A 26883-nucleotide genomic window follows, 5' to 3' on the forward strand; every position below is an offset into this window, starting at 1 on the left:
GACTACTCATTATGTAGACTACTCATTATGTAGACTACTCCTTATGTAGACTACTCCTCATGTAGACTACTCCTTATGTAGACTACACATTATGTAGACTACTCATTATGTAGACTTCTCCTTATGCAGACTACTCCTTATGTAGACTACTCTATATGTAGACTACTCATTATGTAGACTACTCATTATGTAGACTACTCATTATGTAGACTACTCATTATGTAGACTACTCATTATGTAGACTACTCCTTATGTAGACTACTCCTCATGTAGACTACTCCTTATGTAGACTACACATTATGTAGACTACTCATTATGTAGACTGCACATTATGTAGACTACTCATTATGTAGACTACTCCTTATGTAGACTACTCATTATGTAGACTACTCCTCATGTAGACTACTCCTCATGTAGACTACTCCTTATGTAGACTACTCCTCATGTAGATTACTCCTTATGTAGACTACACATTATGTAGACTACTCATTATGTAGACTACTCCTTATGTAGACTACTCATTATGTAGACTACTCCTCATTTAGACTACTCCTCATGTAGACTACTCCTTATGTAGACTACTCCTCATGTAGATTACTCCTTATGTAGACTACACATTATGTAGACTACTCATTATGTAGACTACACATTATGTAGACTACTCATTATGTAGACTACTCCTTATGTAGACTACTCCTTATGTAGACTACTCATTATGTAGACTACTCCTCATGTAGACTACTCCTCATGTAGACTACTCCTTATGTAGACTACTCCTCATGTAGATTACTCCTTATGTAGATTACTCCTTATGTAGACTAATCCTCATGTAGACTACTCCTCATGTAGACTACTCCTCATGTAGACTACTCTTTATGTAGACTACTCCTTATGTAGACTACTCCTCATGTAGACAACTCCTCATGTAGACTACTCATTATGTAGATTACTCCTTATGTAGACTACTCCTTATGTAGACTACTCCTTATGTAGACTACTCATTATGTAGACTACTCATTATGTAGACTACTCATTATGTAGACTACTCCTTATGTAGATTACTCCTTATGTAGACTTCTCCTTATGTAGACTACTCCTCATGTAGACTACTCTTTATGTTTTCTACACCTTATGTAGACTTCTCCTCATGTAGACTACTCCTCATGTAGACTACTCTTTATGTTTTCTACACCTTATGTAGACTTCTCCTTATGCAGACTACTCCTTATGTAGACTACTCTATATGTAGACTGCTCCTTATGTAGACTACTCCTTATGTAGACTACTCCTCATGTAGACTACTCCTCATGTAGACTACTCCTCATGTAGACTACTCCTCATATAGACTACTCCTCATGTAGACTACTCCTCATGTAGACTACTCCTCATGTAGACTACTCCTTATGTCGACTACTCCTTATGTAGACTACTCCTTATGTAGACTACTCCTCATGTAGACTACTCCTCATGTAGACTACTCCTTATGTAGACTACTCATCATGTAGACTACTCCTCATGTAGACTACTCCTCATGTAGACTACTCCTCATGTAGACTACTCCTTATGTAGACTACTCCTTATGTAGACTACTCATTATGTAGACTACTCCTTATGTAGACTACTCCTTATGTAGACTACTCTTTATGTAGACTACTCCTCATGTAGACTACTCTTTATGTTTTCTACACCTTATGTAGACTTCTCCTTATGCAGACTACTCCTTATGTAGACTACTCTATATGTAGACTGCTCCTCATGTAGACTACTCCTTATGTAGACTACTCCTCATGTAGACTACTCCTCATGTAGACTACCCCTCATATAGACTACTCCTCATGTAGACTACTCCTCATGTAGACTACTCCTTATGTAGACTACTCCTTATGTAGACTACTCCTCATGTAGACTACTCCTCATGTAGACTACTCCTTATGTAGACTACTCATCATGTAGACTACTCCTCATGTAGACTACTCCTTATGTAGACTACTCCTCATGTAGATTACTCCTTATGTAGATTACTCCTTATGTAGACTACTCCTCATGTAGACTACTCCTCATGTAGACTACTCTTTATGTAGACTACTCCTTATGTAGACTACTCCTCATGTAGACTACTCCTCATGTAGACTACTCCTCATGTAGACTACTCTTTATGTAGACTACTCCTCATGTAGACTACTCCTCATGTAGACTACTCCTTATGTAGAAAACTCCTCATGTACACTACTCCTCATGTAGACTACTCCTCATGTAGACTACTCCTTATGCAGACTACTCCTTATGTAGACTACTCTTTATGTAGACTACTCCTTATGTAGACTACTCCTTATGTAGACTACTCCTCATGTAGACTACTCTTTATGTAGACTACTCCTTATGTAGACTACTCCTCATGTAGACTACTTCTTATGTAGACTACTCCTCATGTAGACTACTCCTCATGTAGACTATTCATTATGTAGACTACTCTTTATGTAGATTACTCCTTATGTAGACTACTCCTGCTAGCTTCACACTGAGCCAGATAATCAATCCTGTAGACAGCATCTCTCTCTCTCTCACTCTCACTCTCTCTCTCTCTCTCTCTCTCTCGTCTCTGTCTCTCTCTCTCTCCCTCAGCGACTCCGTGTGCTAGTTGCCAAAAGCGCTGCCAAGCTAGCCAAAGCAACAACACGGTCAACAATGTTTGAAATGTTTTATACAACAGTAATAGACATGTTGATATGAATGTAGTAGTCTGGGTGTGTGTGTGTGTGTGTGTGTTTGTTTTGGCCAAGCTAGTGTGGACTCTTAATCACAATGAAACATATGGTGTAAGGCGGAGCAGCTCTCAGTCACCATGGCGACGATGCGTATGTTTACCGTCGTTACAGAACGTGAAAATGTCCTCTTCAAAGACATGGTAGACTGAGCTGCTAAAGGTTGTTAATTACCTCAGTAAAATGACTCGTAATAACCATTGAGCTAGACTTATATTAGCTAGCTTCACACATACACTACTGTTTGGTTACAGGGTCTGTGAAAATATGTGTTTCATGACTAGGTCTTTAAGGGGGTTTCAATGGAATGTGTTTTTAACCCCTAACCCTCCTTCAGATATAGGTTAAGAAAGGGGGGGGTGGTAAACAAGTGGTAGTTTTGTCCGAAATGAGTTTTTTCAGCTCCTGGTCATAAATTCACGGTCATACCGGTCATAAATTCAGGATTTACATGATATAATAGACTGTAATAAGAAGGCTTGCTTGATTGAAGGGCCAGCTAGGTCAGAATGAAACCAAGTTGATATTTTTTAAGAGAGAGAGAAAAGAAGAAAACAATGACTTTATTTTGCAAAAGCTTTAATCATAAACATGTCATTTTTTTACCCCCTTCAACATTTGAGCCAGTAACAGCTACGGATAAAGGACATCACTAGGCTTTTATCAACGCCACATGGACTGTGGTTGCGAAGACATTGCATGCGTGTTCCCACATCAGGAAATAAAAAAGTGGAAGAAAATATATAAACATTTTAGCAGATGTTCTTTTTAAAAATCCAAAGCGGTTTACAGTCATGAGGGCACATACAGTGGGGCAAACAAATATTTAGTCAGCCACCAATTGTGCAAGTTCTCCCACTTAAAAAGATGAGAGAGGCCTGTAATTTTCATCATAGGTACACTTCAACTATGACAGACAAAATGAGTGAAAAAAAAATCAGAAAATCACATTGTAGGATTTGTTATGAATTTATTTGCAAATTATGGTGTAAAATAAGTATTGTGGAATGTGAAGCTAACTGAAGCTGGCTAGCTTTAGAAAACCCAGACTAGATCTAGCTTGCTTCGTAGTATACCCCTCTGGTGTGAAACATAAATCCCTGGTTGTAGTGGCCACTGATTGAGCTGCAGGTTAGCGTTTTTAGTCATGAATGTTGTCCTGGAGGCAGCTCTGCAGAGTGGTCACGAGCTGGCACGAGCACAACGTCATAAGATCTGATTTTAAAACCTAAACCCTAAGGTTAACCCTAACCTTAACCACACTAAACCTAACGCCTAACTCTAATCTTATTTAAGACCATTAAAAGCACATTTTAGTTTTAAGAAATTGTTATAATATAGCCAATTTTGACTTTGCAGCTGGCCTGTCTAAGAGCAAATTGTTCAGTTCTGCCTCCGGGACAAGACTTGTGACAATAAGCGTCAACGTGTGATTGAGCGTCAGGTTCTATAGATGATCCCTCCGGGAGAGTCGGGGATCCCAAGAAGATTAGACCGTCACTGTACACCATCCAGTAGAAAAACTGTGCACTTATTGTCTTTGCTCCTGTCAGAGATGTGTCCCGTTCCTGACCTCTCCTCAAGTCCATCTCTGCAATGACCTGCCCCAGGGGCACGAAGGTTACTTAACCGTGGCAAAGGGAAGGTATAATGATGATTAGCTTTCAGTGTTTCCTCCCATTTCTCCATCTTTTTTGGTAAGGCTTGTGCTCTTGTTTTTTAGTCAGAATGAGTGGATTGAAGGATCCATAGACGATCTTACTGGGACAGACAGGGACGCACATGATGGGGATTATTTTATATAAACTTTATTTAACCAGTCACTATTTAACTAACCACTAGGCTACCTACCGTCCCTACACTCTAACCACTAGGCTACCTGCCGCCTCTACACTCTAACCACTAGGCTACCTGCCGTCCCTACACTCTACACTCTAACCAACTAGGCTACCTGCCGTCCCTACACTCTAACCACTAGGCTACCTGCCGTCCCTACACTCTAACCACTAGGCTACCTGCCGTCCCTACACTCTAACCACTAGGCTACCTGCCGTCCCCTCAATCTAACCACTAGGCTACCTGCCGCGGCTACACTCTAACCACTAGGCTACCTGCCGTCCCTACACTCTAACCACTAGGCTACCTGCCGTCCCTACACTCTAACCACTAGGCTACCTGCCGTCCCTACACTCTAACCACTAGGCTACCTGCCGTCCCTACACTCTAACCCCTAGACAACCTGCCGTCCCTACACTCTAACCACTAGGCTACCTGCCGTCCCTACACTCTAACCACTAGGCTACCTGCCGTCCCTACACTCTAACCACTAGGCTACCTGCCGTCCCTACAATCTAACCACTAGGCTACCTGCCGTCCCTACACTCTAACCACTAGGCTACCTGCCGTCCCTACACTCTAACCACTAGGCTACCTGCCGTCCCTACACTCTAACAACTAGACTACCTGCCGCCCCTACACTCTAACCACTAGGCTACCTGCCATCCCTACACTCTAACCACTAGGCTACCTGCCGTCCCTACACTCTAACCACTAGGCTACCTGCCGTCCCTACACTCTAACCACTAGACTACCTACCGCCCCTACACTCTAACCACTAGGCTACCTGCCGTCCCTACACTCTAACCACTAGGCTACCTGCCGTCCCTACAATCTAACCACTAGGCTACCTGCCGCCGCTACACTCTAACCACTAGGCTACCTGCCGTCCCTACACTCTAACCACTAGGCTACCTGCCGTCCCTACACTCTAACCACTAGGCTACCTGCCGTCCCTACACTCTAACCACTAGGCTACCTGCCGTCCCTACACTCTAACCCCTAGACTACCTGCCGTCCCTACACTCTAACCACTAGGCTACCTGCCGTCCCTACACTCTAACCACTAGGCTACCTACCGTCCCTATTAGAGTATACCACCATCTTGCTTAATATATCTGTCATGTCACCTCTGGATTCATATGGTTCACTGTATGTCAGTTTGTAGAGTCTGGCGCTTGCTGCGTCTGGGTTGTGGGTTCAATTCCCAGAGCCACCCATAAGTAAAATTGCACGCGTGACTGTAAGTGCCTTTGGATAAAAGAATCTGGTAAATGGCATGGGAAGGGGGTCAAGGCATATTTTAATGAAATAGTAGCAGGTTGGCGTTTATTGGGATGACTCATGACCTGGAGGCAGCAGGATCCTCATTAGCTGTCACAGCAACAAAGTTATAAAAGCTTGTTTTAACCACACTGCTAACATTATGTCTAACCCTAACTTTAAAAAGTTTTAAATCTTCAGTAATGTTTACGATAAATAAACAATATTGACTTGGCAGTCGAGCCATCTAGTGAAAATGGCTCTGCTCTGCCATCTAGTGAAAATGGCTCTGCTCTGCCTCCGGGACAAGATTCATCTCAATAAACGCCAACCTGAGGAAAAGTAGGGCAGTATTACACTATTTTGGTTGGTCATGTACAGCAGTGGTAAGCAGTGTTTATCAAGCTTGTAGTCATATTTCTCCAGTCCATGCAGCCCCCCCCATTGATTATTCATCTCTCTGTCATATCTGCGTTATCTTCACATCTGTAATTTATGTTACCTGATGTGGCCCTGACCTCTCCTCAAGTCCATCTCTGCAGTGACCTGCCCCAGGGACACTAAGGTTATTGACCGCGGTGAAGGGAAGGTTTTACGCCGCCATTGTCTGTAATGACAGCAGGGTGAACTTACAGGGGGTCATACTATCCTCCCCCCACCCATCTTCTCCTCCCTGCTGTTGTCTGATTCATGTTCTCCTGTGTGTGTGTGTGTGTGTGTGTGTGTGTGTGTGTGTGTGTGTGTGTGTGTGTGTGTGTGTGTGTGTGTGTGTGTGTGTGTGTGTGTGTGTGTGTGTGTGTGTGTGTGTAGACAAAGGGGTACACACACACGGTGGTGTTTCTGTACCCTTGTCTGGCTAAGAGACTGGTTGTTATGGACCTCCCTGGTTGCTATGGACCTCCCTGGTTGTTATGGACCTCTCTGGTTGTTATGGACCTCCCTGGTTGTTATGGATCTCCCTGGTTGTTATGGATCTCCCTGGTTGTTATGGACCTCTCTGGTTGTTATGGACCTCCCTGGTTGTTATGGATCTCCCTGGTTGTTATGGACCTCTCTGGTTGTTATGGACCTCCCTGGTTGTTATGGATCTCTCTGGTTGTTATGGATCAATATTCGTGTTTATTTTATCTCCCTCCATGTTCACAGTGGGGGTGACTGACTCTCCCTGTGTCTCCCCCTAATCTTCCATGTTCACAGTGGGGGTGACTGTCTCCTCCTGTGTCCCCCAGTTCTCCCATAATCCTCCAGGTTATCCGCTATTCTGTGTGTGCGCGTGGGTGTGTGTGTGTGCTTGCGTGTGTGTGTGTGTGTCTCTCTCTCTGTGTGTGCGTGTGTGTGTGTCTCTGTGTGTGTCTCTGTGTGTGTGTGTTAGGGTTAACAGTACTGAGTCAATGTGCAGGGGTACGAGGTAGTTAAGGTAATATGTACTGTATGTAGGGGGTAAAGTGACTAGGTAATCAGGATAGATAATAAACAGAGTAGCAGCAGCATATGTGTGAAAGAGTGTTAATGTGTGAGTGTGTGAGTGTGTGGGTAGAGTCCAATGAGTGTGTGGGTAGAGTCTAGTGAGTGTGTGGGTAGAGTCTAGTGAGTGTGTGGGTAGAGTCTAGTGAGTGTGTGGGTAGAGTCTAGTGAGTGTGTGGGTAGAGTCTAGTGAGTGTGTGGGTAGAGTCTAGTGAGTGTGTGGGTAGAGTCTAGTGAGTGTGTGGGTAGAGTCTAGTGAGTGTGTGGGTAGAGTCCAGTGAGTGTGTGGGTAGAGTCTAGTGAGTGTGTGGGTAGAGTCTAGTGAGTGTGTGGGTAGAGTCTAGTGAGTGTGTGGGTAGAGTCTAGTGAGTGTGTGGGTAGAGTCTAGTGAGTGTGTGGATAGAGTCTAGTGAGTGTGTGGGTAGAGTCTAGTGAGTGTGTGGGTAGAGTCTAGTGAGTGTGTGGGTAGAGTCCAGTGAGTGTGTGGGTAGAGTCTAGTGAGTGTGTGGGTAGAGTCTAGTGAGTGTGTGGGTAGAGTCTAGTGAGTGTGTGGGTAGAGTCTAGTGAGGAGTGTGTGGGTAGAGTCTAGTGAGTGTGTGGGTAGAGTCTAGTGAGTGTGTGGGTAGAGTCTAGTGAGTGTGTGGGTAGAGTCTAGTGAGTGTGTGGGTAGAGTCTAGTGAGTGTGTGGGTAGAGTCTAGTGAGTGTGTGGGTAGAGTCTAGTGAGTGTGTGGGTAGAGTCTAGTGAGGAGTGTGTGGGTAGTTTCTAGTGAGTGTGTGGGTAGAGTCTAGTGAGTGTGTGGGTAGAGTCTAGTGAGTGTGTGGGTAGAGTCTAGTGAGTGTGTGGGTAGAGTCCAGTGAGTGTGTGGGTAGAGTCTAGTGAGTGTGTGGGTAGAGTCTAGTGAGTGTGTGGGTAGAGTCTAGTGAGTGTGTGGGTAGAGTCTAGTGAGTGTGTGGGTAGAGTCTAGTGAGTGTGTGGGTAGAGTCTAGTGAGTGTGTGGGTAGAGTCTAGTGAGTGTGTGGCTAGAGTCTAGTGAGTGTGTGGCTAGAGTCTAGTGAGTGTGTGGGTAGAGTCTAGTGAGTGTGTGGCTAGAGTCTAGTGAGTGTGAGGGTAGAGTCTAGTGAGTGTGTGGGTAGAGTCTAGTGAGTGTGTGGGTAGAGTCTAGTGAGTGTGTGGGTAGAGTCTAGTGAGTGTGTGGGTAGAGTCCAGTGAGTGTGTGGGTAGAGTCCAGTGAGTGTGTGGGTAGAGTCTAGTGAGTGTGTGGGTAGAGTCTAGTGAGTGTGTGGGTAGAGTCTAGTGAGTGTGTGGTTAGAGTCTAGTGAGTGTGTGGGTAGAGTCCAGTGAGTGTGTGGGTAGAGTCCAGTGAGTGTGTGGGTAGAGTCTAGTGAGTGTGTGGGTAGAGTCTAGTGAGTGTGTGGGTAGAGTCCAGTGAGTGTGTGGGTAGAGTCCAGTGAGTGTGTGGGTAGAGTCTAGTGAGTGTGTGGGTAGAGTCTAGTGAGTGTGTGGGTAGAGTCTAGTGAGTGTGTGGGTAGAGTCTAGTGAGTGTGTGGGTAGAGTCCAGTGAGTGTGTGGGTAGAGTCCAGTGAGTGTGTGGGTAGAGTCTAGTGAGTGTGTGGGTAGAGTCTAGTGAGTGTGAGGGTAGAGTCTAGTGAGTGTGAGGGTAGAGTCTAGTGAGTGTGTGGGTAGAGTCCAGTGAGTGTATGGGTAGAGTCTAGTGAGTGTGTGGTTAGAGTCTAGTGAGTGTGTGGGTAGAGTCCAGTGAGTGTGTGGGTAGAGTCCAGTGAGTGTGTGGGTAGAGTCTAGTGAGTGTGTGGGTAGAGTCCAGTGAGTGTGTGGGTAGAGTCTAGTGAGTGTGTGGGTAGAGTCTAGTGAGTGTGAGGGTAGAGTCTAGTGAGTGTGTGGGTAGAGTCTAGTGAGTGTGTGGGTAGAGTCTAGTGAGTGTGTGGGTAGAGTCTAGTGAGTGTGTGGGTAGAGTCCAGTGAGTGTGTGGGTAGAGTCCAGTGAGTGTGTGGGTAGAGTCTAGTGAGTGTGTGGGTAGAGTCTAGTGAGGAGTGTGTGGGTAGAGTCTAGTGAGTGTGTGGGTAGAGTCTAGTGAGTGTGTGGGTAGAGTCTAGTGAGTGTGTGGGTAGAGTCTAGTGAGTGTGTGGGTAGAGTCTAGTGAGTGTGTGGGTAGAGTCTAGTGAGTGTGTGGGTAGAGTCTAGTGAGTGTGTGGGTAGAGTCTAGTGAGGAGTGTGTGGGTAGTTTCTAGTGAGTGTGTGGGTAGAGTCTAGTGAGTGTGTGGGTAGAGTCTAGTGAGTGTGTGGGTAGAGTCTAGTGAGTGTGTGGGTAGAGTCTAGTGAGTGTGTGGGTAGAGTCTAGTGAGTGTGTGGGTAGAGTCTAGTGAGTGTGTGGTTAGAGTCTAGTGAGTGTGTGGGTAGAGTCCAGTGAGTGTGTGGGTAGAGTCCAGTGAGTGTGTGGGTAGAGTCCAGTGAGTGTGTGGGTAGAGTCTAGTGAGTGTGTGGGTAGAGTCCAGTGAGTGTGTGGGTAGAGTCTAGTGAGTGTGTGGGTAGAGTCTAGTGAGTGTGTGGGTAGAGTCTAGTGAGTGTGTGGGTAGAGTCTAGTGAGTGTGTGGGTAGAGTCCAGTGAGTGTGTGGGTAGAGTCCAGTGAGTGTGTGGGTAGAGTCCAGTGAGTGTGTGGGTAGAGTCTAGTGAGTGTGAGGGTAGAGTCTAGTGAGTGTGAGGGTAGAGTCTAGTGAGTGTGTGGGTAGAGTCCAGTGAGTGTATGGGTAGAGTCTAGTGAGTGTGTGGTTAGAGTCTAGTGAGTGTGTGGGTAGAGTCCAGTGAGTGTGTGGGTAGAGTCCAGTGAGTGTGTGGGTAGAGTCTAGTGAGTGTGTGGGTAGAGTCCAGTGAGTGTGTGGGTAGAGTCTAGTGAGTGTGTGGGTAGAGTCCAGTGAGTGTGAGGGTAGAGTCTAGTGAGTGTATGGGTAGAGTCTAGTGAGTGTGAGGGTAGAGTCTAGTGAGTGTGTGGGTAGAGTCTAGTGAGTGTGTCGGTAGAGTCTAGTGAGTGTGTGGGTAGAGTCTAGTGAGTGTGTGGGTAGAGTCCAGTGAGTGTGAGGGTAGAGTCCAGTGAGTGTGAGGGTAGAGTCTAGTGAGTGTGTGGGTAGAGTCCAGTGAGTGTGTGGGTAGAGTCTAGTGAGTGTGTGGGTAGAGTCTAGTGAGTGTGTGGGTAGAGTCCAGTGAGTGTGTGGGTAGAGTCCAGTGAGTGTGTGGGTAGAGTCTAGTGAGTGTGTGGGTAGAGTCTAGTGAGTGTGAGGGTAGAGTCTAGTTAGTGTGTGGGTTGAGTCTAGTGAGTGTGAGGGTAGAGTCTAGTGAGTGTGTGGGTAGAGTCTAGTGAGTGTGTCGGTAGAGTCTAGTGAGTGTGTGGGTAGAGTCTAGTGAGTGTGTGGGTAGAGTCCAGTGAGTGTGTGGGTAGAGTCTAGTGAGTGTGTGGGTAGAGTCTAGTGAGTGTGAGGGTAGAGTCTAGTGAGTGTGAGGGTAGAGTCTAGTGAGTGTGTGGGTAGAGTCCAGTGAGTGTGTGGGTAGAGTCTAGTGAGTGTGTGGGTAGAGTCTAGTGAGTGTGTGGGTAGAGTCCAGTGAGTGTGTGGGTAGAGTCCAGTGAGTGTGTGGGTAGAGTCTAGTGAGTGTGTGGGTAGAGTCTAGTGAGTGTGAGGGTAGAGTCTAGTGAGTGTGTGGGTAGAGTCTAGTGAGTGTGAGGGTAGAGTCTAGTGAGTGTGTGGGTAGAGTCTAGTGAGTGTGTGGGTAGAGTCTAGTGAGTGTGGGTAGAGTCTAGTGAATACAAAATGCAACAATGCATCATAAAGGGGAGGGGTCAATGTAAATAGTTGGGTTCGCCCCTGACGTCGGTCCTTACAGAATGCAGAAGCCATCTTTTTTTTTTTACTAGGCAAGTCAGTTAAGAACAAATTCTTATTTTCAATGACGGCGGGTTAACTGCCTGTTCAGGGGCAGAACGACAGATTTGTTTGTACCTTGTCAGCTCGGGGATTTGAACTTGCAACCTTCCGGTTACTAGTCCAACGCTCTAACCACTAGGCTACCTGCCGAAGCATAGGGTAGTGCTCACGTGCCGGTTAGTGGTGACGTCGGGTCCGGGGGCCCGACACTGATAGATCCGGGGGTGGTTAAGCTCGTTGGGCTTTCATGCACTAGCTGGCTCTAGAGGTTTCTTTCCCCAGGAGACGCCCATCCCACGTCAGGCCTTCAGCTTGATCGTAAGGTTTTAAACCTCCGCCGGATCATCTAGGTCCAGCGCCCGTGCCTGGGCTGATCCGTCAGGCTCGCCCAGGTGGGACGCCGGGTGGCACCCCTAGAGCGCGGGGTACTGTCACGCCTGCTCCCGCTCTTCCCCCATGGTGCTCGAGGGTGCCAGGCTCCCCAGTATTGCGCACCCCCTGCCATCATCATTACGCACACCTGCCTTCCTTCACCACGTGCATCAGCGATTATCGGACTCACCTGGACTCAATCACCTCTGTCATTACCTTCCCTATGTCTGTCTGCTTCCACGCTTTGTTCCCTGCTTCTGCATTGATTATCGTCTGTCTTTGTTAACCCGTTTCTTGTTCTGTTACTGATTAAACGTTTGACTCCCTGTATCTGCTTCTCATCGCGTCGGTCCTTACCATGTGACTTGGGTGGCTGGAGCCGTTGACAATTTTTAGGGCCTTCCTCCTGACACCGCCTGGTATAGAGATCCTAGATGGCAGGGAGTTTGGCCCCAGTGATGTACTGGGCCGTAAGCATTGCTCTCTGCAGCGCCTTGTGGTCGGATGCCGAGTAGTTGCCATACCAGGCGGTGATGCAACCGGCCAGGATGCTCTCGATGGTGCAGCTGTAGAACTTTTTGAGGATCTTGAGGGCCAAATCTTTTCTTCCTCGTGAAGAAGAGTAATGTGTTTGGACCATGTGACAGGATCTTTTGAGATGTGGACACCAAGGAACTTGAAGCCTCCATGTTGAGGGTCAGCATGACGGATGTGATGTTACCTACCCTCACCACCTGGGGGGCGGCACATCAGGAAGTCCAGGATCCAGTTTCAGAGGGAGGTGTTCAGTCCCAGGGTCCTTAGCTTAGTGATGAGCTTTGAGGGCACTATGGTGTTGAACGCTGAGCTTTAGTCAATGGATAGCATTCTCACGTAGGTGTTCCTTTTGTCCAGGTGGGAAAGGGCAGTGTGGAGTGGAATAGAGATTGCGTCATCTGTAAATCTTTTGGGGTGGTATGTGAATTGGAGTGGGTTCAGGGTGTCTGGGATGATGGTGTTGATGTGAGCCATGACCAGCCTTTCAAATACATTTCATGGATACAGATATGAGCGTTACGGGTCGGTAGTCATTTAGACAGGTTACCTTGGTGTTCTTGGGCACAGAGACTATAGGTGGTCTGCTTGAAACATGTAGGTATTACATTTGACTCGGGTCAGGGAGAGTTTGAAAACATCATTGCTAGCTGGTCAGCTTTGAATACACGTCCTGGTAATCCGTCTGACCCGGCGGCCTTGTGAATATTAACCTGTTTAAAGGTCTTACTCGCATCAGCTATGGACAGTGTGATCATACAGTCGTCCAGACCAACTGGTGCTCTCACGTATGGTTCAGTGTTGCTTGCCTTGAAGAGATCCTAGAAGGCATTTAACTTATCTGGTAGGCTCTCGGCTGGGTTTCCCTTTGCAAATCCATGATAGTTTAAATCTCCTGCCACATCTGACGAGCGTCAAAGCAGGTGGAGTAAGATTCAATCTTAGTCCTGAATTGACCCTTTGCCTGTTTGATGGTTCGTCAGAGGGAATAGCGGAATTTCTCAGAAATCAGGATTAGTGTGATGTGTTTGTAGAGCCGAGCAGGCAAGAATCACTGTGTGTGTGTGTGTGTGTGTGTGTGTGTGTGTGTGTGTGTGTGTGTGTTTGTGGAGCCGAGTAGACCAGAATCACTGTGTGTGTGTGTGTTTGTAGAGCAAAGCAGACTAGAGTCACTGTGTGTGTGTATATGTGTTTGTAGAGCAAAGCAGACTAGAGTCACTGTGTGTATGTGTTCTCTGCACCGCTTGGACAACGGCAAAGCTTCAAGCCGTCGATTCTCATTAAAAATCGGTGCAGAAAAAGGAGGGAGGGAGGGAGAGAGAGAGAAGGGAGGGTGCGTAAGAGAGAGAGAGAACAGAGAGAGAGAGAGAGAGAGAGAGAGAGAGAGAGAGAGAGAGAGAGAGAGAGAGAGAGAGAGAGAGAGAGAGAGAGAGAGAGAGAGAGAGAGAGAGAGAGAGAGAGAGAGAGAGAGAGAGAGAGAGAGAGAGAGAGAGAGAGAGAGAGAGAGAGAGAGAGAGAGAGAGAGAGAGAGAGAGAGAGAGGGAAGGAACATGCTTCATCACAGAAGCTTACTTTGACAGACTGTTTCCTCCATCCTCTAAAATAGCCTACGAAGAGAGAGATGTGTGTGTGTGTGTGTGTGCGCATGCGTGTCTCTCACACAGCCGCACACAGAGCTGCCAGCATCTTCAGTTCCAGCGTGTTCACATCCGGGTGGTTAGGGAAAGAAAAAGAGGGAGAGAGATGGAGAGAGAGGACCAATGAGGGAGATGGAGAGAGAGGACCAATGAGGGAGATGGAGAGAGAGGACCAATGAGGGAGATGGAGAGAGAGGACCAGGGAGGGAAAGAGAGAAAAAGAGACTGACAGAATATCTGCAGGTTAGTGTGAGATTCAGCAGCTAGAACGATCATTTAGGACTGGAGAAGAGAGGAAGGGAGGAAGGCTCATTTAGGACTGGAGAAGAGAGGAAGGGAGGAAGGCTCATTTAGGACTGGAGAAGAGAGGAAGGCTCATTTAGGACTGGAGAAGAGAGGAAGGGAGGAAGGCTCATTTAGGACTGGAGAAGAGAGGAAGGGAAGAAGGATAATTTACAACTGGAGAAGAGAAGAAGAGAAGAAGGGAAGAGGAGGGGATAAAGAAACAACAAAAGAGCAGAAGAGAGGGAAGGAGGCACAATATAAGAGGGATAGAGACAAGGAAGAAGAACTCTTGAGAGAAGGATAGGAGAGCAGGAGAGGAGAGTAGAGTAGAGACTGTATAGGGAAACCAAAGGAAAGAGGAGAGGCAGAGAGGAGAGGCAGAGAGGAGAGGCAGAGAGGGGAGGCAGAGGGGAGAGGCAGAGAGGAGAGGCAGAGAGGAGAGGCAGAGAGGAGAGGCAGAGAGGAGAGGCAGAGAGGAGAGGCGGAGGGGAGAGGCGGAGAGGAGAGGCAAAGGGGAGAGGCGGAGTGGAGAGGCAGAGAACAGAGGTAGAAAGGAGAGGCAGTCGAGAGAATAGTAGAGAAATTGACAGGAGAGCATCAGTAGAGAGAGTCAGCTCAGAGGTAGAAGCAGAGGAGAGACAGGCATGGTCTGGGGGGCTCTGTCTCCTCTGCAATGGGCTCGGTGGGGCTGGGACACCCTGTACAGAGACACCAGCCCTGGGGATGGGGACAGCCCTACTAACCCTACTCTGGGGATGCTCCAGAGACTGTCCCGGGGGTCCCAACACCATGCCATGATCCTGGCCAGACAGAGGTGAGAGACCAAGAGAGTGAGCGAGACCACGAGAGAGTGACTGGTAAGAGAGAGGGAGCGAGGGAGAGATGGAGAGAGAGAGAGCATGAGAGAGAGCGAAAGAGAGACGAGAGAGAGAGAGAGCATGAGAGAGAGCAAAAGAGAGACGAGAGAGAGAGAGAGAGAGAGAGAGAGAGAGCACGAGAGAGAGAGCACGAGAGAGAGCGAAAGAGAGACGAGAGAGAGAGCATGAGAGAGAGCGAAAGAGAGACGAGAGAGAGAGAGAGACTGATGAGTGAGAGAGACGAGAGAGACTGGTGACAGAGAGAGAGAGATGAGAGAGAGAGAGATGAGAGAGACTGGTGACAGAGAGAGAGAGAGAGAGAGAGAGAGAGAGAGGGAGAGACTGGTGACAGAGAGACAGAGACGAGAGAGACTGGTGACAGAGAGAGAGAGAGAGAGAGACGAGAGAGACGAGAGAGACTGGTGACAGAGAGAGAGAGAGACGAGAGAGAGATAGACTGGTGACAGAGAGAGAGAGAGAGAGAGAGAGAGAGAGAGAGAGAGAGACGAGAGAGAGCGAGACTGGTGACAGAGAGAGACTGGTGACAGAGAGAGAGAGACTGGTGACAGAGAGAGAGAGAGACGAGAGAGAGAGAGACTGGTGACAGAGAGAGAGAGAGAGAGACGAGAGAGAGAGAGAGAGAGAGAGACTGGTGACAGAGAGAGACTGGTGACAGAGAGAGAGAGAGACTGGTGAAAGTGGAATGAAAAAAGGATCTGTGAATCATTTTAGGTGCCTGGATTCATTTTAGTTTGACATGTTGTACAATGTATATTTTCAAGCAGTATAATATTTGTGGTGCTAACGTCTTTTAGGGGGGGGGGGGGAGAGAGTGTGGCAGAATATTTAGATGTATGTGTGTGTTTTTGTATGCTGCATTCAAGATTAATATGTAAATGAAAATACGGCATAAGGTTTACAGGATCAGCCAAAGTAGTACAGCACACATGCAGAATGTTGATGTTAAGTGCCTTGCTCAAGGGCACATCAACATATTTTTCACCTTGTCGGCTCTGGTATTTGAACCAGCCACCTTTTAATTACTGCTCTAACCACTAGACTACCTGCTGGTTACTGGTCAAACACTCTAACCACTAGGCTACCTGCTGGTTACTGGCCCAATGCTCTAACAACTAGACTACCTGCTGGTTACTAGTCCAACACTCTAACCACTAGGCTACCTGCTGGTTACTGGCCCAACACTCTAACCACTAGACTACCTGCTGGTTACTAGTCCAACACTCTAACCACTAGGCTACCTGCTGGTTACTGACCCAACACTCTAACCACTAGACTACCTGCTGGTTACTGGCCCAACGCTCTAACCACTAGGCTACCTACTGGTTATTGGCCCAACGCTCTACTGACCCAACGCTCTAACCACTAGGCTACTTGCTGGTTACTGACCCAATGCTCTAACCACTAGGCTACCTGCTGGTTACTGACCCAACGCTCTAACCACTAGGCTACCTGCTGGTTACTGGCCCAACACTCTAACCACTAGGCTACCTGCTGGTTACTGGCCCAACACTCTAACCACTAGGCTACCTGCTGATTACTAGTCCAACACTCTAACCACTAGGCTACCTGCTGGTTACTAGTCCAACACTCTAACCACTAGGCTACCTGCTGGTTACTGGCCCAACACTCTAACCACTAGACTACCTGCTGGTTACTGGCCCAACACTCTAACCACTAGGCTACCTGCTGATTACTAGTCCAACACTCTAACCACTAGGCTACCTGCTGGTTACTAATCCAACACTCTAACCACTAGACTACCTACTGGTTACTCGGCCAACACTTCAACCACTAGACTCCCTGCCTCTCTATATAATATAATATGCGTTAATATATATGCGTTAATATAATATGCCTGCCTGCCTGCCTGCCTGCCTGCCTGCCTGCCTGCCTGCCTGCCTGCCTGCCTGCCTGCCTGCCTGCCTGCCTGCCTGCCTGCCTGTCTGTCTGTCTGTCTGTCTGTCTGTCTGTCTGTCTGTCTGTCTGTCTGTCTGTCTGTCGCTTGGTTCGTGTGTAAAAGGGATGGGGGAGCGTCTCAGGCGAGCCATTTTCTGTCTCCTGTCTGCAGATTCAGCGCTTTTCATTTGCAGACCTAATAATCCAGCCAATCAGACGTAACGGAACACATGCGTGCTGACTGGGGTCTTTGTTGGACTAAATATGGGAGCACGATGAACAGAGACGATATTGGAACCATAAAGTAGAACCGTCACAGCGTTGACACATTCGCTCATCAGTTTCAGACCGGTGATATTTTCTCTCAATGAGAAAAATAAGTATATATATATATCTGCACAGATGGTTGTACTGTACAGATGGTTGTACTGTACAGATGGTTGTACTGTACAGATGGTTGTACTGTACAGATGGTTGTACTGCACAGATGGTTGTACTGTACAGATGGTTGTACTGTACAGATGGTTGTACTGTACAGATGGTTGTACTGTACAGATGGTTGTACAGATGGTTGTACTGTACAGATGGTTGTACTGTACAGATGGTTGTACTGTACAGATGGTTGTACTGTACAGATGGTTGTACAGATGGTTGTACTGTACAGATGGTTGTACAGATGGTTGTACTGTACAGATGGTTGTACTGCACAGATGGTTGTACTGTACAGATGGTTGTACTGCACAGATGGTTGTACTGTACAGATGGTTGTACTGTACGGATGGTTGTACTGCACAGATGGTTGTACTGCACAGATGGTTGTACTGTACAGATGGTTGTACTGTACGGATGGTTGTACTGTACAGATGGTTGTACTGTACAGATGGTTGTACTGTACAGATGGTTGTACTGTACAGATGGTTGTACTGCACAGATGGTTGTACTGTACAGATGGTTGTACTGTACGGATGGTTGTACTGTACAGATGGTTGTACTGCACAGATGGTTGTACTGTACAGATGGTTGTACTGTACAGATGGTTGTACTGCACAGATGGTTGTACTGTACAGATGGTTGTACTGTACAGATGGTTGTACTGTACAGATGGTTGTACTGTACGGATGGTTGTACTGTACAGATGGTTGTACTGTACAGATGGTTGTACTGTACAGATGGTTGTACTGTACAGATGGTTGTACAGATGGTTGTACTGTACAGATGGTTGTACAGATGGTTGTACTGTACAGATGGTTGTACAGATGGTTGTACTGTACAGATGGTTGTACTGTACAGATGGTTGTACTGTACAGATGGTTGTACTGTACAGATGGTTGTACTGTACGGATGGTTGTACTGTACAGATGGTTGTACTGTACAGATGGTTGTACAGATGGTTGTACTGTACAGATGGTTGTACTGTACAGATGGTTGTACTGTACGGATGGTTGTACTGTACAGATGGTTGTACTGCACAGATGGTTGTACTGTACAGATGGTTGTACTGTACAGATGGTTGTACTGTACAGATGGTTGTACTGTACAGATGGTTGTACTGTACGCTAGGAAAATGACTTGACAATCAACATATTTCTGTTTGTTTTCGTTAGACTGTTATCGTTATCTGTCTGCCAAATCTATCCTACACGGGCTCAATGACAGCTGAGCCACGTTCCAATAGCCATTGTTGTCACTCATTTTTTTATGCTAATGTGGATTGAGATTGTGCGCGGTTGACTGAGGCTATAGACGTGAGACTTTGGAGATCAGATCAGTTTTAATGAATCAGAATTCACTCTCTGCATCCAAACGGAAATAAAACATTTGTACATTATGTTCTGCGAATCGTCGCCCTCTTTTCTACAACAGATGCACAACAGGAGGGACTGGGATCATTCGAGGAGCTAGCCATCGTTCAGACATACAATAGCCTGCTAATACCTTAGCTAGCTATTAACCACATGTTGAATTCAGAATGTTGATATCATCCTAAAAAGTACAATTATAAGTGTATCTTAACAATACCATCCACTTATGAGTAACCTCTAAATATACATCATTATTCATGAACAAAACACTGTGTGTACGACTTTGTACTTAAAAGAATCACACTTTTTCTGAAGACGACAGAAAATGAGTGCCCCAAAATGATTTGAGCAGGAGCACGCAGGGCAACAGGTAAGTACCCACTCCTCTACTACCAGGATGCAGGCATGCATAATAACAAATCAGCATGACATATTCATATATGAACCTGGTGAAATTCACACAGTACTTTAACAACTGTTACACTGGCTCACAAACCGCATCGTCCGTTATTTCCAGAGAATGTACAGCGTTGAAGTTTATGGCTCCTTTATGTGGATTATTATTATTATTATTATCTAATCCACATGTTGTCTCATTTTCCTCTTCCTTCACACCTTTGTCCCTATGAGGTCCACGGTGATAGTGAGGTTTATAATGAGTTTCTCTCTCTCTCTCTCTCTCTCTCTCTCTCTCTCTCTCTCTCTCTCTCTCACTCTCTCTCTCTCTCTCTCTGTCTCTCTCTCTCTCTCTCTCTCTCTCTCTCTCTCTCTCTCTCTCTCTCTCTCTCTCTCTGTCTCTCTGTCTCTCTGTCTCTCTCTCTCTCTCTCTCTCTCTCTCTCTCTCTCTCTCTCTCTCTCTCTCTCTCTCTCTCTCTCTCTCTCTCTCTCTCTCTCTCTCACTCTCTCTCTCTCTCTCTCTGTCTCTCTCTCTCTCTCTCTCTCTCTCTCTCTCTCTCTCTCTCTCTCTCTCTCTGTCTCTCTCTCTCTCTCTCTCTCTGTCTCTCTGTCTCTCTGTCTCTCTCTCTCTCTCTCTCTCTCTCTCTCTCTCTCTCTCTCTCTCTCTCTCTCTCTGTCCTACAGGAGCTCAGACTCTGACGGAGCGTTCGAGACACCGGAGTCGACCACCCCTGTCAAGTCCCCCACTGGAGAGACAGACTGTCATACCCAGCTGCTGACCTCGGAAGACACCGGTGAGGGAGAGAGAGAGACACACACACACACAGAAAGAGAGACAGGAAGGGGTGCGAGAGAGAGTGAAAGAGAGACAGAGAGAGAGAGAGATATATAGAGAGAGCGAGAGACAAAGAGAGATCAAGAAAGAGAGACAGAGAGAGACAAACAGAGAGAGAGAGAGAGACAGAGAGCGAGAGAGAGAGAGACAGACAGGCAGACAGAGAGAGAGACAGAGAGAGAGACAGAGAGCGAGAGAGAGAGAGAGACAGACAGGCAGACAGAGAGAGAGACAGAGAGTGAGACAGAGAGCGAGAGAGAGAGAGAGACAGACAGACAGGCAGACAGAGAGAGAGAAAGGCTTTAGAACACCCTCTAGTGGTGACTACTGGTATATCAAAAAAGAGGTTTTGCTTTGTTTAGTGAGTCAGACCAGCATCACTGAGTTGCTAAAGGATATAAACAGGTCTTATATATGCAGAAAAGCTTCAGTCATCCATCACATGATGTATGGCGTGTTTTACTGATTGGCCAACTGGGAGGTTGTGTTGAAATATTCAGAGCTCATTCATCAAATGAATTAGACTTGTCTAAAACCAGACACACCCTCCATCTCTCTCTCTCTCCCTCTTTTTCTCACCCTTCATCTCTCTCTCTCTCTCTCTCTCTCTCTCTCTCTCTCTCTCTCTCTCTCTCTTTCTCTCTCTCTCTCTCTCTCTCCCTCTTTTTCTCACCCATCATCTCTCTCTCTCTCTCTCTCTCTCTGTCGGTCTCTCTCTCTCTCTCTCTCTCTCTCTTTCCCTCTCTCTTACACAAACACATACACACACAAGCACCAGAAGAAAGTAATTTCTTACTCAACCCTAATGCAAACCTTGACAATGCATTGTGGGATTATGTCTCGACTACACAGCACTTGTCATATATATTTCTCTGTTCCTCCAGGTCTTGGCTGTGACTCTGAGGCAGATGGTGAACCCGGGTCAGAGGCTAAAGGTCACCATGGTAGCTCCCTGTCCATAGTCTTTGACGAGGACAAGCCCATAGCTGCTAGCGGAGCCTATAACCTAGACCAGCTCATTGCTGCTGCTGCTGCTGCTGCAGAGGCCCAGAGCAGAACAACTCTAACCCGCTCTCTGAGCCTCCAGGCTGGGGAGCTAGACGTCTCCGGCCCCCTAGACAGCGTAGGATCCTCCCTCTCAATCGGAGACTCCCGTCCCTTGGCTGAGGCTTTTAGTATTGACAGTGGTACTGAGAGTGCTCCTGGGACCCTCCGCAGACCATCCAAGAAGGGGCCTCTCCGCACTGGCGGCTCCCTGAAAAAGAAGCCTCTCCTCAGGCAGAGCTCTAACCCAGAGAGTCCCCAACCTCCATCCTCTGGCATCACACCGGAGCTGAAAAAGAGCACCAGAGCATCTAGCCCCCTATTGGGCTCCGAGGACCAGGAAGTAGGAGGAGCCACAACAAACTCTGGCCCTGCCTCGGCCACGCCCAGTCCAGGAGGCACGCTCCGCAGAACCAGGAAGTCACGCGTGGAAAGCCCCGCCGCTCTCATTGAAGAGACCAATCACACTAGCCCAGCGACAGATAACCAACCAATCCCAACCCCTACTCCTGTTCCGACCCAGGCCATTTCCATACCCCTCCGACAGGAGGATACCCCCATCCCAGTGCCGGAAGCCCCTCTCCCAGCCAGTGAGGGCTCCTCTCCCATCCCCCCTAGTGGGGCCTACAAATGGGACCCAGACAACTTTGAGGACATCGACCCATTCAACACCGGAGGTAGTAAAGTCGCTAACTCCCCCCCGTTGGGAAGGAAAGGAGTCGCTAACTCCCCCCCGTTGGGAAGAAAAGGAGTCGCTAACTCCCCCCCGTTGGGACGGAAAGGAGTGTCTGCGTCCATTGCTCACAAAACTGTCACCCCTGTGTCTAACCCCCCTCCTGTCTCTACTGAGGAACAAGCTCGTCCCTCTACCAGCCCCCCTATTCGCACCTCAGGGGCGGTCAGACTGGAGTTTGACTATTCTGAGGAGACCCTCGAGGAGCCTCCTAAGGCCTCTCCACCTCCCAAGAAGCTGGGCAGGAAGCCAGGCTCCAAGGTTAGTCTGTCATAGGACTGTAAATGGTACCTTTCTTTTCTCTGGCTGATTTCAACATGTCATTTTTTTTTGCTGCCTGGTTATCTTGCTGATTTGTTTTTCAAGTGACTCGATGTGTTTTTTGAAAAGCGCTTTAAAATAGTACATTTTATTTACAATTATCATTCCTAATAATTGTATTAATGTCATTATTATTATGTTTATTATATATTTTAATAATATTAACAATAATAATTATTATGATCAGATGCCTCTGAGGAAGCCCAAGATGGGCCTGAAGAAGGTCATCCAGCCGCCATCGGAACCCCTCGACAACACGCCCGCCACCGACCCCGGTGATGACCTCCCTATCCATAAGGCTTCCTATAACTTTGACCCCGCCCAGTGGGACGACCCTAACTTCAACCCGTTCGGCTCTAACAGCGAGATCCCCGTCTCTCCCAAGCCGAACAAACCCTCCCGTAGATTCGACTCTGACACCTTCGACGAGTCTGCTGCCTTCAAGTCCTCCTCCAACAGCATGGCTGCGTCTCCGCCCACGGCTGCCTCAGGCTCCGCCTCCTTTGAGGTGTCGGCCAATGACAATGAGGTTGATAACGATAATGATAACGTTGGTGAGCTGGAGGACCACAACCAGAACAAACCATCCAAAACGAAGAAGAAACCCATCAAATCGTAAGTTGGTTTAATTTAAAATAAATATTTTGATGGTATTTTCTGACCTTATTGAACAGAGAGACAGAAAGCATGAAACGTAGAGTCAAAGGGAATTCTTCGAAACCTCTCCTGACGACACCCTAGGCATGTGTGAGACTGCAGCGTTACCGCGAGACCAGTCTGGCCACCAGATAGCTGTTCCAATGTGTGTGTGTGTGTGTGTGTGTGTGCGTGTGTGTGTGTGCGTGTGTGCGTGTGTGCGTGTGTGTGTGTGTGCGTGTGTGTGTGTGTGTGCGTGTGCGTGTGCGCGTGCGCGCGTGTGCGACACAGAGAGAGAGAGAGAGTACATACACACACATATCTCACTCTGTCTTGTCATATTATCTGCGTGCGGGTGTTTTGACATCTTTATATCCAACCTGACACACACACACACACATTGGAACAGCTATCACATGGGTCACCATTAGTATCATCAGGGCTGCAGGTCACCATTAATACAGTATGGTCTGCAGGTCACCATTAGTATCATCAGGGCTGCACGTCACCATTAATACAGTATGGTCTGCAGGTCACCGTTAGTATCATCAGGGCTGCAGGTCACCATTAGTATCATCAGGGCTGCAGGTCACCATTAATACAGTATGGTCTGCAGGTCACCATTAATACAGTATGGTCTGCAGGTCACCATTAATACAATATGGTCTGCAGGTCACCATTAATACAGTATGGTCTGCAGGTCACCATTAGTATCATCAGGGCTGCAGGCCACCATTAATACAGTATGGTCTGCAGGTCACCATTAATACAGTATGGTCTGCAGGTCACCATTAAAACAGTATGGTCTGCAGGTCACCATTAATACAGTATGGTCTGCAGGTCACCATTAGTATCATCAGGGCTGCAGGCCACCATTAATACAGTATGGTCTGCAGGTCACCATTAATACAGTATGGTCTGCAGGTCACCATTAATACAGTATGGTCTGCAGGTCACCATTAATACAGTATGGTCTGCAGGTCACCATTAATACAGTATGGTCTGCAGGTCACCATTAAAACAGTATGGTCTGCAGGTCACCATTAATACAGTATGGTCTGCAGGTCACCATTAATACAGTATGGTCTGCAGGTCACCATTAATACAGTATGGTCTGCAGGTCACCATTAATACAGTATGGTCTGCAGGTCACCATTAATACAGTATGGTCTGCAGGTCACCATTAATACAGTATGGTCTGCAGGTCACCATTAAAACAGTCTGGGCTAAAGGTAATTTCTGGGAATGTTTCAACCAGGATTTCTGGAAAAACTGGGAAATTTGGTAACTTTTCTAGAATTTTTGCAGCCATATCTTACTCCTTATTAACAGAGCTGTATCATAAAGACAACCAATCAGAGAAGCTCTACCATGTCAATCAACCAATCCCAGAAGCTTTACCATCAATATCTGACATGAACATCCTGCCATATAAATGTAACTAACCTGATTTGCACAGGTGCACGCACGTCTTCTGAATGTGAAAGAGAGCATTCACACGGTAGTAACTTCTCTATCGAAGGGCAATATAGTTTAGTCATGGTTAGACTAAGGTGCAGTATGTCTGGGAGGTTAGATGCAGATACCTGGTTTTACATCCTTCATCTCATAGTGCTACCACCCTAACAAGCCCTAACTCACTAACCTGACAAGGAATCAGGGGTTAATACCATTTCAGCCCTAACACACTAGCCTAACAAGGAATCAGGCTTGGGGTCATACCATTTCAGCCCTAACTCACTAACTTAACAAAGCATCAGGCTTGGGGTCAATACCATTTCAGCCCTAACTCACTAACTTAACAAGGAATCAGGTTTGGGGTCAATACCATTTCAGCCCTAACTCACTAACTTAACAAAGCATCAGGCTTGGGGTCAATACCATTTCAGCCCTAACTCACTAACTTAACAAGGAATCAGGCTTGGGGTCAGTAACATTTCAGCCCTAACCACTAACTTAACAAGGAATCAGGCTTGGGGTCAATACCATTTCAGCCCTAACCACTAACTTAACAAAGCATCACGTTTGGGGTCAATACCATTTCAGCCCTAACTCACTAACTTAACAAGGAATCAGGCTTGGGGTCAATACCATTTCAGCCCTAACTCACTAACCTAACAAGTAATCAGGCTTGGGGTCAATACCATTTCAGCCCTAACTCACTAACTTAACAAGGCATCAGGCTTGGGGTCAATACCATTTCAGCCCTAACTCACCAACTTAACAAAGCATCAGGCTTGGGGTCAATACAATTTCAGCGCTAACCACTAACTTAACAAGGAATCAGGCTTGGAGTCAATACCATTTCAGCCCTAACACACTAACTTAACAAGGAATCAGGCTTGGGGTCAATACCATTTCAGCCCTAACACACTAACTTAACAAGGAATCAGGCTTGGGGTCAATACCATTTCAGCCCTAACTCACTAACTTAACAAGGAATCAGGCTTGGGGTCAATACCATTTCAGCCCTAACTCACTAACTTAACAAGGAATCAGGCTTGGGGTCAATACAGTTTCAGCCCTAACACACTAACTTAACAAGGAATCAGGCTTGGGGTCAATACCATTTCAGCCCTAACTCACTAACTTAACAAGGAATCAGGCTTGGGGTCAATACCATTTCAGCCCTAACTCACTAACTTAACAAAGCATCAGGCTTGGGGTCAATACCATTTCAGCCCTAACACACTAACCTAACAAGGAATCAGGCTTGGGGTCAATACCATTTCAGCCCTAACACATTAACTTAACAAGGAATCAGGCTTGGGGTCAATACCATTGCAGCCCTAACTCACTAACTTAACAAGGAATCAGGCTTGGGGTCAATACCATTTCAGCCCTAACACACTCCAAACCCTGCAAGGCATTAACATTCATCTGCACCCTGGTCTATGCCATCAATGTGAATCATGCCATTAAACTACTTTAATCCTGATAGACATCCCATTACTGTAGTTCTAGTTAACATAATGTTCCTTAACTAAACTAGTTACATCAACATAATGTTCCTTAACTAAACTAGTTGAATCAACATAATATTCCTTAACTAAACTAGTTATATCAACATAATGTTCCTTAACTAAACTAGATGAATCAACATAATGTTCCTTAACTAAACTAGTTATATCAACATAATGTTCCTTAACTAAACTAGTTGAATCAACATAATGTTCCTTAACTAAACTACTTATATCAACATAATGTTCCTTAACTAAACTAGATGAATCAACATAATGTTCCTTAACTAAACTAGTTATATCAACATAATGTTCCTTAACTAAACTAGTTGAATCAACATAATGTCCTTAACTAAACTAGTTGAATCAACATAATGTTCCTTAACTAAACTAGTTATATCAACATAATGTTCCTTAACTAAACTAGTTACATCAACATAATGTTCCTTAACTAAACTAGTAGAATCAACATAATGTTCCTTAACTAAACTAGTTGAATCAACATAATGATCCTTAACTAAACTAGTTGAATCAACATACTGTTCCTTAACTAAACTAGTTATATCAACATAATGTTCCTTAACTAAACTAGTTATATCAACATAATGTTCCTTAACTAAACTAGTTGAATCAACATAATGTTCCTTAACTAAACTAGTAGAATCAACATAATGTTCCTTAACTAAACTAGTTGAATCAACATAATGTTCCTTAACTAAACTAGTTGAATCAACATAATGTTCCTTAACTAAACTAGTTATATCAACATAATGTTCCTTAACTAACCTAGTTATATCAACATAATGTTCCTTAACTAAACTAGTTGAATCAACATAATGTTCCTTAACTAAACTAGTAGAATCAACATAATGTTCCTTAACTAAACTAGTTGAATCAACATAATGTTCCTTAACTAAACTAGTTGAATCAACATAATGTTCCTTAACTAAACTAGTTGAATCAACATAATGTCCTTAACTAAACTAGTTGAATCAACAATAATGTTCCTTAACTAAACTAGTTGAATCAACATGATGTTCCTTAACTAAACTAGTTGAATCAACATGATGTTCCTTAACTAAACTAGTTGAATCAACATAATGTTCCTTAACTAAACTAGTTATTTCAACATAATGTTCCTTAACTAAACTAGTTACATCAACATAATGTTCCTTAACTAAACTAGTTATATCAACATAATGTTCCTTAACTAAACTAGTTATATCAACATAATGTTCCTTAACTAAACTAGTTACATCAACATAATGTTCCTTAACTAAACTAGTTGAATCAACAT

General features: G+C 45.9%; 1 protein-coding gene across 14 annotated transcripts in view; it reads left to right on the forward strand.

Moving 5' to 3' along the window:
* Positions 1–26883, forward strand: part of tacc2 (transforming, acidic coiled-coil containing protein 2) — a 115945-nt gene that overhangs the window by 47344 nt on the left and 41718 nt on the right. For 9 of the 14 annotated variants that reach the window (XM_036946016.1, XM_036946018.1, XM_036946023.1 and 6 more), the window contains exons 1-4: positions 14598–14899; positions 19742–19851; positions 20777–21930; positions 22178–22605. In XM_036946016.1, the coding sequence (XP_036801911.1) occupies positions 14730–14899; positions 19742–19851; positions 20777–21930; positions 22178–22605 (1862 nt within the window). In that variant the 5' untranslated portion in view covers positions 14598–14729. Of the gene's footprint in view, positions 1–14596; positions 14900–19741; positions 19852–20776; positions 21931–22177; positions 22606–26883 lie in introns of those variants that run through there. The other 5 variants (XM_036946029.1, XM_036946030.1, XM_036946028.1 and 2 more) reach the window with 3 other exon arrangements.

Source organism: Oncorhynchus mykiss, chromosome 16, assembly GCF_013265735.2.
Source record: "Oncorhynchus mykiss isolate Arlee chromosome 16, USDA_OmykA_1.1, whole genome shotgun sequence".
In the NCBI taxonomy this organism is placed as follows: domain Eukaryota; kingdom Metazoa; phylum Chordata; class Actinopteri; order Salmoniformes; family Salmonidae; genus Oncorhynchus; species Oncorhynchus mykiss.